A 13,138-nucleotide genomic window follows, 5' to 3' on the forward strand; every position below is an offset into this window, starting at 1 on the left:
TTAACAAAACATTAAAGGAGATAAAAGAAAGGAGCCGAGAAACTCATCTCTGCTGGCATTGTGCTTGAGGCCTCACATATGTTTTCCCTTCAAATGCTTATGACTCCCCTTCAAGACAGATGTTATCAAATTCACAGCAATGACCCCCAACCGCTCCCACTCACCTCGGTTTTTCCAACATTGACTAATTACAGGATTCCGCTTTTTCTTCTCCTCTCATTCTAAAAATTACCTCATCTCATGCAAACCTGCTACTGTATGAGATAGCTCCCATTCAAATCACAGGTAAATTAGAGAAGTCACACACACACACGCACACGCACACGCACACGCACACACACACAACCTCCAATAGATTGTGAATTCCCCAAGCCATTTAAAAAATGAGAAGTGGCAGTTGATTTCCCAGGACCACATCTAATGCACATGGTGAGGTGTTCTATGCTCTATACTACTAAACAGACACCTCGTTTGTTAAAGGAGGGTTTTATGGAGACTCACTATTAATTCCCTCCAATTTCTTTAATATGTCTAAGTGGTGTGAAACCAATATCCTATCTACTAAAAAATGGCCTGATGTGATCTGGGCAGTGGATCTCCAGAAATTTCTGATCAGCCCATATAGGGCACCACTACAAAGATAAAGAAGTCTATTTTCTGTCTTGATCAATATTTGGGGGCTTTCTTGTAAAATCTACTGACAAAATCAGACAGAGAAAAGAATATCATTCCCATGACCTACTCAAAATCAGCCTTGGCCCCAGCACAGTCTGCAACAAGCTACCAGTGACTACCTTTAGCCAGCAAAGAGACACCTGCCAGCCGGAAGTAAGTTGTTCAAATTAGCCCCTTACGTGCGCTTGCTTTTTGTTGTTGTTGTTTTTTTTTTTTTTTTTGGGGAAGGTCAGTTAGAAGCATTTGAGAGCTGTTAGGCAATGATGCACTTGGTAGCTCTCAAGTGCCGCCTTAACCCATAATGCACATGGTATTGTCAACTCATATATCAATCCCAGCCAATGACTCTCCGTTGCAACCCGTAGGCCGAGAGTCTACCCTAACCCAGCAGGGGCCTTGAGAGCAGCTGCAGCAACTCTTGCAAGCAAAGCTGACAAGCTCTGAGAGGCAGAACCAGCTCCTCTGACATCTAAAACATCTGGTTCATTTAAGTGAAAGGAGATATTGGTACCCCAGCATGTTTTATGGGGCTTACAAAATGGTTAGGAGAGAGATATTAGTTCAAAAAGGAAAGAAAGAACGATAGCATTATAAGGTCACTCCACAGAATTAGAGATTATTTTTTAAAGTATTCCCTGAGATAAATTCTTTCTACATTTTTCAAACAAAACTCGTAGTATCTGATTTAATTCACAAAGGTGAAACAAAGGCTAGCCACAGAAAAACATTCAGATGATTAACTGCATTGCAGAACAGAACAGCACAAAGAGTTATCAGGAAATCAGAAACTCGGTGGTTATTTCACTCCCACACCTAGGCATTTCACCAGTTTTACTCTGTGACAAAACCGACATTACGGCTGGGTTCCCTGAGGAGAGAGCTCTGGCGGGACAGAGCCCCTGGGCAGCAGTGTGATTGTTTTGTTCAGCTGAGCATGAACCAAGACAAGCTCTGATCTGAGGAGCCCTGCATGAGGCTTTTCAGCAGAGAGAGCAAGCTGAAGGTAGATGGTGGTTAGTGGCCCTGAAATCAATTATTCCATTCCCTTGAAACCCGAGTCTGTAAATCTAGACCCTCAGCTCTGCCAAATAACACTGCTAATTTGCACTCCCACTGGTTCTCTGGAGAAGGCTGGCACTATCTAACCCCTGAAACACTTGAGCCAAGGTTAGAGAGAGAGAGCTATGCTATTGTGTGTCCATCACAAACCTGCTGTCGAGGGTGGAATCGGTGATGACGGGGATGTGAGAGGTGAGCTGGCCCCAGATCCTGCTAAGAGAAAACACAGAAATGTCCATGGAGACCAAAGCAGGACATTGGGAATTTGGCCCAAACTGGGCCCCACCACTGTCTGAGAATCTGCACCTGGCCTAATGTGTGGGCCTTGTGGTAAAAGGTGAGGAGGGACAGAGAATTCAGGGACTGGACCAATGACCACAGGCTTCCACACCAGGACAGGTATGCTTCTTTCTCTAGGCTGCTCCCCACAGCTTGATTTATTTAAAAACAACTTTGAGAAATCAACAGCTTACACAGTTGGCTGCAATATCACTTCCTGATCCAACTCCCATTCCTTGATAATGAATGACAATGACAGTACAGCAGTACAGGGGACAGACAGGTGCAGAGCAGTCCAGTAGAGGCTTCTCCAAAGGATATGAGAGGTGCCCACAGCATCCACCCAGCAATGCTCTGTGTAGAAGTTCCATTTTATCAGCAGGTACATTCAATTAGATAGGGTCTGCCTATTTTGTTTGTGGATTTCCTAAGCCTTTTCTTACCTAAAATTCAGTAAATACCATTTTGCTTTATTTACATTAAAACAATATGCATATTCCTATATGTTGTGTGCTTTTTCTGGACCTAGTCATATTGTTATATTTCAAATATTTCCCAGTTCTCGGCATCTCCCCAGTGCTTTGAAATCCCCAGAATATATCCTGCTGGCCTGACATGGAGGTAGCCCAGTGGGCAGAGAGAGGTTTATACATAACCCCCTCCCCCACACGGAAGTCTGATAGAGGGGTTAACCACAGACATGCCTCTGAGAAACCACTAACTGTTTTGGGGAAGCCTCCAACTATCACTCCACCCACTACCCACAGGACATGTTAGGCACAGCATGGACACTGAGCACAAAGAGAAATGTCCTAATTTCTCTACTTGAATACCTTTCCACTATATACAACATTCTCTCACTTCCTTGGTAAAGAGGTAGAATTTAATCTATCCTGTTTTCATACTGCTTTGTAGTGTTAATACAGATTTTAATGGGGAGAAGATTAAATTTGTCATTCCAGTGGGATCTAGCGATAATCTGTATATATCCATCAACTGCTGCTTCGCTTTCTTAAACTCTTTGAGGGCACAGCAGTATCTTAGAGTCCCTGGGATCCTATCTGGCTGCATCTGGCACAGAGCCTCACAGGCAGGAAGGCAGTTGCCTCAGGAAGGTGGGCAACGGAGAGTCAGGCTTTCTCTGCTTTATAAAGAATCAGCTGCTGGACAGAATGACTGCCTGTCAGATATGCTGGCTGGAGACATGAGTCTCAGCCTAATTATGACAATGACTGGCCCATGTCAATCCTATCAACCATGGAGAGGATAGACTTCCAACTCTGAAACTACCCACCAGCCACAACGTCCTCCAGCCTTCTCTTCTCCCCGCCTCATCTGAGGAGCTTTCCTTGATTCTCACTAGGACCTTCACGGTCTGGGGCTTCCCTTCCCTCTCTTCCCTTCTAGCTCCCCCTGAACCCTTCTCTAGCTTGGACTATGCACGTAGTAGTGTCAGCATGATTCTCGCCCCCTTCCTAGAGTCTATGATTTTCTCCCATGCCAAGTTTTCCAATTTCCAGATCCACCCACACCACCTGCATTCTCTGGCTGCATTTAGTCCAGCCATTGGGTCTTATGCGTCACTCACTGTTTCTCCTCATACCCCTAGCAGATGTCCTCCTCCCTGACTTCACTGAGAAGACCAGAGAAGGCATGAACTGTGAACATCCTCAACTTCCTCCCTTCCTTCTGCTTTTAAACATTTCTACCTCTTCACCTGCCCCTCAGGGCTCCTGCATCCAGGAAGAGAAGGCTGAGACTGACAGTTGGGCTCTTGATACTAAGCTGCTGGCCTTCTAGCCCCTTCATCCCATCAATCTCTCTTTTGCATCTTAGGCTTCTCCCTCTCTGCTAGGTCCTTTTTCTACTTAAAAGTATATGCAGCTATTCCTCAGCCTAAAAAAACCTCCCCTTCCCTTGTCCTTCCAGGTCTAAGCCAAAGCTTCCTGGGTTAGAATGAAACCTCCCTTCCTCTGTGTAGAACTCTACTTCCCAGATTCATAAGGTAAAAGAAACAGAATGATCCCAAAGGATCATTCAATCTGGCCCTGATTTCCAAAGATGGGGACATCGAAGCCCAAAGGCAACAGGGCTGGGTGAGGGGCAGCTCTGACTGGTAGTGATGACTTCCAACTCAGGACAGTGCTCTCCATACCATCTCGGTCCTTCTGGAATGATGCTTTTTGCCATCCCCACACACTACTGAGTCCTTTCCTTAACACAGGAGGGCACATTCTCCTACCACATGGTGACTGGAGCAGAGGACATGATTTAAGGTTGCTTCTATTTGTGCAGGCTCCACTGAAAAACAGTGGGCCTTGCATTTTAAGTTGTGTTGGCTTTTCTTCCATGGATATCACTCATCTTTGGTTGATGGAGTTTTACCATCAGTGAAGAGGCTGAGTAACCCAACAACCTCTGAGGTCCTGTGAGCCAATGAATGCTGCCGTAAATACTTCATTATGACGGAATTAATTTGTTTTCTATATTCATTACCACACTCTAGCCACCAGAACCCAAGACCGCTTGACCAACTACAGATTCCTGGTCTTGATCTTTGCATGCTGGGCTCTGCTACAATCTATAACCAGTTACCTGAATTATTGGAGTTGCTATATTTTGCTGAATGCTCTTCATTATTTTCAATAGCAGATCGTTTTGACTTCTTTAAAAATAAAAAGAGAGAGGCGGTAAAAGCAAAGAATAATCACACTGAAGCTGAGAGTTAGAATAAAAATATTTTCTAGGCACACAGTTAAACTCTACATACAAGGTCATATTTGGCTTCATAATTAATACAGTGAAAAAAATCATAAGCCAAAAACAAAGGGGAAAATAAAACCAAGAATGCTGACTATTATCTCAGGTTAATCACTCCTCCCAATTACATTAGGCTATAATCAGCCCAGAAAGCCAGGAAACATTTTTCCGCTCTCTTTTAAAAGCTGCAAACCAGCCACCTGGAAATAGTTTTAGTTTTCAAGAAGATATAGCACAAAATCTGTCATTAACTAAATGCACATCATTAACCTAAACTTTCTTTACATGTAAACTAGAACTTTTCTTCACACAGAGAGAATTCAGAGAGACACCAGGCTTACCTTTCGAGCTAAAATCTTTCTCTTTTTTCTTTCTTCTTCAGATCCATGGTGAGATTGAGCTCTTGTCAGTCTTCGATGCTGGTGAATCTATAAGAGACCACAATTCACCACAAATGTAAGTGTATTCTACACTAATAAAAATCTCTAACATGTTTTTCCAAATCAAATTATTTGGGTGAAAAACCTTTCCCTGTTCAGCCTGTCTGCCTCCAAGCTCGGGTCTGGGTATCTGGGAGAAGAGTATCCCAAAACGTAAATACCTTTCTCGCTTCCCCCAGTTCCTTCCTGCCTCCCTGTTTCACAGAAGATGAGTATGGTCCCCAGCACCTTTAGAGCACACACAGACCATGTGTGCCCCACCACTATCTAACCTACTCCAATTATAAACAGTGACCACCCTTTATAAACCTGTAAGTTTCCCCCACAAGCTGAGCTACTTGAGAGCAGGACTGTGAAGTATTCAGCTGTCTTGCAGCACAGAGCCTGGAGCCTGGTTCAGAGCAAGTATGCAAGAAATGCTTATGGAATAAACAATCAGTTAAAAGTAAGTCATTGTGAATCCTGAGCAGCTGATGGGGACACTTAAAAGATCAAAGGGTAATGAGGAACTATTTACAATTTACCTGTTTCTGTTCTTCAATTAGTCTCTTTTCTATACATTCTTTGGCAATTCTTAATGCCTCTTTTAACTTGGTGGGAATCTGAAAGAAGAGAAAGTACACACTCTATTGAATAAAATGACTGGCGAGTCTCCCAAATCTTGGTTTTAATGTAGGAGCAGTTGGTTATCAAGAAGTAGGGCATCTGGAATTAAATCAGTTACAAGCTGTGCACTTGAATCTTGTCCTGGCCATTTTTGGTAATCCCAGCACACTCAGCTCATTAGCATTTTTTTTTTTTTATCAATGAATATATAGAACTAACACATAAATAAATATGATATATGTTTCAAGTATTTCAAGTAATTCTCAAAGGACCCCAAATTAACAAAAGAATCTTGAAAAAAAAAAAAAGATCAAAATTGGAGGCCTCACACTTCCTGATTTCAAAACATATTACAAAGCTACAGTAATCAAAACAGTGTGATACTAGCATAAAGAAAGACACGTAGATTGATGGAACAGAATAGAGAGCCTAGAAATAAACCCTCATGTATATGGTCAAATGATCTTTAACAAGAGTGGAAAAGGACAGTTTCTTCAATAAATAGTGCTGGGAAAATTGGATACCTACATGAAAAAGAATGAATTTGAACCCCTACCTTACACAATATGTTAAAATTAACTCAAAATTGGATTGAAGGGCTTTCAGTCAAGATGGCGGAGTAGGAAAATGCTGTGCTCGCCTCCTCCCAGGACCACTTCAAAATTACAACTAAACTACAGAACCATCATTGAGAATCGCCTGAAGTCTAGCTGAACAGAACTCCTATAACTAATGATATACGAAAGAAGCCACGTCAAGACTGCAAAACCAACAAAAATACCCTAGAAATTAACCATTTAAATGACCATTAGTAGGAATAAGGGACTGAAAAAAAAAATTGGGTTGAAGACTTAAACCAAAGATCTAAAACAATAACACTCCTAGAAGAAAGCATAAGGGAAAAGCTTCACGATGTTAGATTTGGCAATGATTTCTTCGGTAGAACACCAAAAGCTCAGGCATCAAAAGCTAAAACAGACAAATAGGACCACATCAGACTTAAAACTTCTGCACAACAAAGGAAACAACCAACAAAAGGCAACCTATGGAATGGGAGAAAATAATTGGATATCATATATCTGATAAGGGATTAATATCCAAAATATATAAAGAACTCCTACAACAACAAAACCAGAAGTTACCAAATAAAAAATGGACTTGTCACAACAAGTGACAAGTCCATTTTTTTCAGCTTTATTAGCTGAAAAAAAAGGGACAGAAAATCAAAAGAAAAAAATTGGCAAAGGACCTGAATAGACATTCCTCCAAAGAAGATATACAAATGGTCAACAAGTATATGAAAAGATGACCAACGTCTGTAATCATTGGAGAAATACAAATCGAAACCACGATGAGATATCACCTCACACACATTAGAATGGTCAAGTCACTACTGAAAAAACAGAAAACGAGTATTGGCGATGATGTCAAAAAACTGGAAGCCTGGTCAACTAATGGTGGTAATGTAAAATGATGCAGCTGCTATGAAAAATAGTATGGAAGTTCCTCATAAAATCTAAAAATAGAATTACCATATGATCTAGCAATCCCACCTGTGGGTATATATCCAAAGGATCGAAGCACACCCCATGTTCACTGCAGCATTATTCACAATAGCCACGAGGTGGAAAAGCCCAAATGTTTATCAACAGATAAGAGAATAAAAAAAAAAATGTCGTAATACACACAATGGAATATTATTCAGCCTTAAAAAAGGAAATTTTGTCACATGCTCTAACATGGATAAAACTTGAGGACATTACACTGAGTGGAATAAGCCAGTCACAAAAGATAAATACTGTATGATTCCACTTATATGAGATATCTCGAGTAGTCAAAATCATGAAAGCAGAGAGTAGAACTGTGTTTGCCAAGGGCTGGGAGGGTGGGGAAATGGGGAGTTATCATCCAGTGGGTCGAGAGGTTCAGTTTGCAAGATGAAAAAGTTCTAGAGATCTGCTACACAAGTGAGAATATATTTAACACTACTGAACTGCACACTCAAAAATGGTTAAGAGGACAAATTCTACAATGTTTTTTATCATAATTAAAAATCAAAAAATATATAAAGTTTATTGGAACACATGCACAAATTCAAATAATTATAACTTCAGAGGGATATTCTCTGTTAAACATTTACTTTCTGAATTTCACAAGATTAAGCTTTTTCCTGTTGAAAGATACTCTTAATAGCCTGGTATGTTTCTAAGCTTATCATTTTTTAATTTCTTAGTTTTTCAAACTATGAGGAGCTCTGGCCTAGAAAACAGACACCCAGATCATGTTGAACTCTTTGTCTCTAATCTTCTTTAAAAAATATAAACTTAAAAGAAGTTTTGAGTAAGTAATACAGTCATCTGCTTTAAAATTCAAAAGCTGTAAAAGGGTACATACACAGTAAAAAGTCTCCCACCTAGTTCCCCTCCTTGGAGGCAACCAATGTCACCAGTTTCCTGTGTATCTTTCCAGAAAGAAAATGCGTAAACAAGAAATTAACACTAGCTTTTAAAATCATACTGTCTTTGTTGCACAGACTCTCTGGCTTGGGGGAAGAGTAAAGTCTGATAACAACCCTTGGGGTAGACTATCAGGGGGCACAGCATATTTATTTACAAGGCTACATACATTTCCTGAGGAGTTTCAGTGAAAAAGAGGTGAATTTAAATGTTTTTCTTTTCCGCTTGAGATCCAAATAAACTATTATTGTCAGAATCCCTCTAACTGGCAAAAAGAAAAGGACAGAGGAAAGTGTATCTGTCACCTACACAATCTTCTGACCCCACCTTCTTTTTGGTTTTCTTCTTTTTTGTTTTTTTCCTAAATTTAATTTCATCATAAGAGTATTACATACTCTTTGGAAGTATAAAGAGGGGAAAGACATCTACCCTTCATTCTACTACCCAAAACAACACTAACAGTGAGTCTTGTGGAGAGCCAAGCCCTAACCAGGCATTCATGTAGGTTATCTCAGCTGTCAAATAACAATAGACAGGTGTTACTCACCAACCCCACACACGGAGTAAACATAGACCCAAAGATTAGGTCCTTGCCCATAGCTCGGTGGCTCTCAAATGGGGGTGATTTTGCCCCTTCTCCTCTTTAGGGGACATCTGGCAATGTCTGGAGGCATTTTTGTTGTCATGATGAATGGGGTTGAGGGAGAGTACTAATCACATCCAGTGGGTACAGGCGAGGGATGCTTCCTAACATCCCACAATGCATAGGACAGCTCCCACAACATAGAATTGTCTGACCCAAAATGTCAAATGCTGTGGCTAAGAAACTTTAGATAAATGGCTGGCATTAAAAAAGCAAAGTAAGGCATCAAACTGGTGTTTTTGGGTTCCAAAGCTCTGCTCTTTCCACAATACCACAGAGCACTGCTATTTCCCAGGATACTTCCTTCCAGTCTTCCTTCTAGACAGATTTTTTTTTTTACAGACTATTTTATATCCTGCTTTTCCTTCCTTAGCCCGAATAATAATCATTTTCCATGCTACTGCAATGTCTTTATAAATTTCATTTTTATGATAAAAGTATTTTATCAACTAGATGTACTATGAATATTAAACTATTCCCTAACTGTAGGATATTTAGATTGTTTTTAAATTTTCCTTATTATAAATACTAGGCCTTCTTATTTTTGATTAAAAAAGTGCCAACTTTCTAAGTAAACTGACGTCATAAACCAAAAAATGATAAAATTTGCTTTACCTTAAACTGTGGCTTTTCAGAAGTGGTTAGTAAAACATCACTGAATAATCTGTAAAGAAAAGAAAAAAAAAATCTTTCTTAAAACAGGTGCACTCATGCTATGCAGTAAATTAATTCATACTTTTAAAAAATGATTTTTACAAACTATTATTTATTATCATTTACGTTATATTGCAAATAATATATGCAGTAGATATTTCTAAATAGAATAATTGTTTTTTCATTTTTTTTTTTTTTTTTGCCCCAGAGGAGCATAAAATTTATTCTAGACTAGAGCTCAATAAAATAAAAATGTATAAGTAAGTAGAAAGGAATTGTTCTGATTGGAATCTAATGAGAAAATAATTTTCTTCTAAGAAAAGTTGTGCTTCTCATGCTCTCCGAAAAAGAAATAGCAGCTGTTAGAGTATATCAATTCTCTCTTTAAAATCATGTTATTAAAAACAATAATATGAGGAATACTTGACTGTTTAGGCTAAAACAGGTCAGACAGTTTAGATGGCTATTTGGGCAATGTCTGAAAGGCTCTAAGTGAGTCTTTCCTTGAACAGTCCTCATTTTTATAAATTAAGAACTATGTTACAAGATGAAATGGCAGGGTTAACTCTTCCCCACAGAGCTCTCTGGTTGGCTCTGGAGGTGGAGACATCACTGTCCCCTCCAAGGCCACGGGTCCATTTACTTCCGGACAACACATTTTAACTGAACACAGTTCACACCTCTCCAAGTGTTCTTCTCAAGGCTGAAGCCTACAAGGTGGAAAGACTTTGTGAAGAAAGAATATTTGGACTCACTTTAGGACTGGAACACTGGGAAAAAAATGTAAGAGCTCTGGAGCAGGGGGAGCAAATCAACATTCCCTAACTACAAATGCATTCTGTTCTAAAAGTCTGTGTGCAAATTATTTTGTTTCCCTAACTGGATCTATTTTCCCATGTTCACATTATTATTAACAGTAGCTGATTTGAAAAGAGACACACCAGTGTCAGTCGCACATTTGAAAGTCACGTCCATGGGGCAGGCGCTTGGGCTGCTTGCTCTGTTCATCAAAACCTCCCCAGGGCCTAGGATGACACCTGAGCTATAGCAGAAGCTAAAGTTATGGCTACTTCCTCTGGACTCCGGCTGCATGCACCTCAAGCTGTCTGCCTGTTTCCCCAGTATATTTGTTTACAACAAGCTGGTACAGACCAAGGACTGGGTATATTGCATGGCACCTGATGCTCACAAAATAAGCTGAATCAATATTAATCATAACTGACATTTAATAAGCAGTTATTAAGTACCAGGCACTGTACTAGGAATCACCTCATCAAATCCTCCCAACAACCCACTGACGTGGGGACTATCATTATCCCCATTGCACAGATGAGGAAACTCAGCTTCCAGAGGTTAGGAAACTTGCCCAAGGTCACCCAGGCAGAAGTGGGGAAGTTGGGCCCACCCCCAGGTCTGTCTAACCTCAGACACACCCTTCTTAACCACGCTGTTGCCTCTCCATGAAAGGATGGAAAACCTAAAGGAAAGGCCCCAAAGCACAATTTCAACCTATTCTTGGTTACCTATTCATAACTCTGTTTAAGAGAGAATGTCTTCTGAGCTCTACGTCTCTAGCGCAATGCCTGGTACATGTTAGATTTTAATAAATGTTACCCAGCAAGTAAATGAATAAACAAGTACATGGGAGGCCAGAAATACATTGTCTTTCTCCTGCAGGGCAGACCCTCCAAGAAGACCAATGACTCGCGAACCAGCCACCGCTGTGGCCCAATGAGTGCATTAAAACAGGGTCATCAAGGACAGCCACTTGAGATGGCCCTATTCCAGTATTTCCTAAGCGGGTGACGGGGAAGCGGAGCGCTGTCACATGTACGCATACACAATGCTAACATTGACAGAGAGAGACACACGTGAAAATAAGATTGAGATTAAAGGAAAACAATCAGACTAAGGTAGCAGAGAGGTCATGATATCATGCTGCAGGTGACTGTCAGCAAACAGGTCACTTTCATTCTGCAAGGACTGCAACTGAATCTTTACTATGGTACCAGGCACTTGGGTTAGTGGTTGGTGTTCGACACAGTAATGAAGATTACAACCAAACCATATGATTGACTTACGGCATCTGCAAGAGCTGGGAGACGGTAGGCATACCATTTTTACAGGCTTCACAAGACAGCGTAGACTCCAACACGGCCACTTGAAATGAACAGATATACATTTTAGTTCCACAGAACACGCTGGCAAATCCACTTGATGATGAAAAGTTTGACACCGCTTTGCAACAACTGTCTGCAGGCTGATCAGGACAGTGTCAAAACTCTTCACGCACAGACAGATGGCATACGTGAGGAGGGGGAAGGCTGGCAACGCCAATGGTACTGATGACTCAAACTGAATGGCTTAAAAACCACATGCTAACAGAAAGCTAAATATATTTCAAAGATAATTGGAGGAAGGATTCAAGATATCATTCACAAAAGTGTTTGCTCTCTTAAAAGAGAAGTAAACACTAAACAGAAGTAAAATTCTTGAACTCAAAAGACATTTTGCTGCTTGCCTTCTTTTAATCAAAAGCAGCATGCGAAATGCCAATTGTTGATACTTCATCTTCCAACACCTTGGGTGATATAAACGAAAGCAGCCAGATTTTTCTACTCACAGGTCACTGTTCAGTTTCAGCTGTTCAAACTGAACACAAAGTAGTCTCAGTGCCTGCTCTCTCGAACTACCTCACTTAACACTAAACTAGCACTCAGTGGAGGGCTGACTTGCATACTTTGATGGCACAGTGGTCAAAGTGCTACCCTCTCTATGCTCTAGCCGTACGTTCTGAGCTGGCTGTGGAGGAGATAAAGGGGTCCCTAACGAGTGTGTATCAGTTCCTACAGCCCTTCTTCCAAACAGTGCCTCCCACCACTCTTCCTGTTCTCTTCAGCCCCCTCAGGTAATTCTGGGAGAGCTCTTGGATCCAATTTACTGGGCATCTACATTTCTGCCTGCCTTTCCTAGCTCTGGGCCTACTAGGCAACAACCTCCCAGGTATCCCGCCCATGGCTCCCCTGTTCCTTGCGAGTCTCACTCCAGCCTTGTTCTGACTCCTGACATCTGCCCAAGTCCTAAGGACTGGCTTCAAATTGCCTGATCCTGGTTCTTGTTTCTGTATTAGACTCAGTCCGGCCATACTTCACTTTACATCCTCCTGCTTCCAAAATTCCAATGCACATTACGAAATATCTCCTATTTCATACAGCCTGACAAATGTACTACACTAAATGTTCAGTGTAGTACATTTCAGTAAGTTACTCAAATCTTTTTTATTGGATACTTTTAAACTGGATAAGAATTTCTAGCTGTGGAGCATGACAACATCCTCTGGATCTTTCCTGGACTCTAGAAAGGAAGTGAGTAGCTCTGCAGACTACCAAGACTCTGAAAACACCCCCAAACCTCATACTGACCCACAGCCATAGACGGCGAAGGAGGGAAGGAGTCTACGGGCACCGAGTCTGGAGGTCGTCCGTAAGTCATTTCATACAGTAAGTGGCCAAAGCAGTGGACATCCACACTTTCCAATGTCTGTGGAAGAAAAGGGAAGAGAGGCA

At 41.1% G+C, this 13,138-nt stretch overlaps 1 protein-coding gene across 1 annotated transcript in view; it reads right to left on the minus strand.

Annotated features, from left to right (window-relative positions):
• PXK (PX domain containing serine/threonine kinase like) overlaps nt 1-13,138 on the minus strand; it is a 70,116-nt gene that overhangs the window by 9,376 nt on the left and 47,602 nt on the right. Inside the window, 7 exon segments of the mRNA XM_039858555.1 lie at nt 1,885-1,944; nt 4,609-4,678; nt 5,115-5,201; nt 5,738-5,815; nt 9,534-9,582; nt 11,654-11,732; nt 12,995-13,112. Of these exon segments, the coding sequence (XP_039714489.1) occupies nt 1,885-1,944; nt 4,609-4,678; nt 5,115-5,201; nt 5,738-5,815; nt 9,534-9,582; nt 11,654-11,732; nt 12,995-13,112 (541 nt within the window).

The sequence above is a fragment of the Pteropus medius genome, unplaced genomic scaffold (assembly GCF_902729225.1).
Source record: "Pteropus medius unplaced genomic scaffold, Ma_sr-lr_union100, whole genome shotgun sequence".
Classification (NCBI taxonomy): Eukaryota; Metazoa; Chordata; class Mammalia; order Chiroptera; family Pteropodidae; genus Pteropus; species Pteropus medius.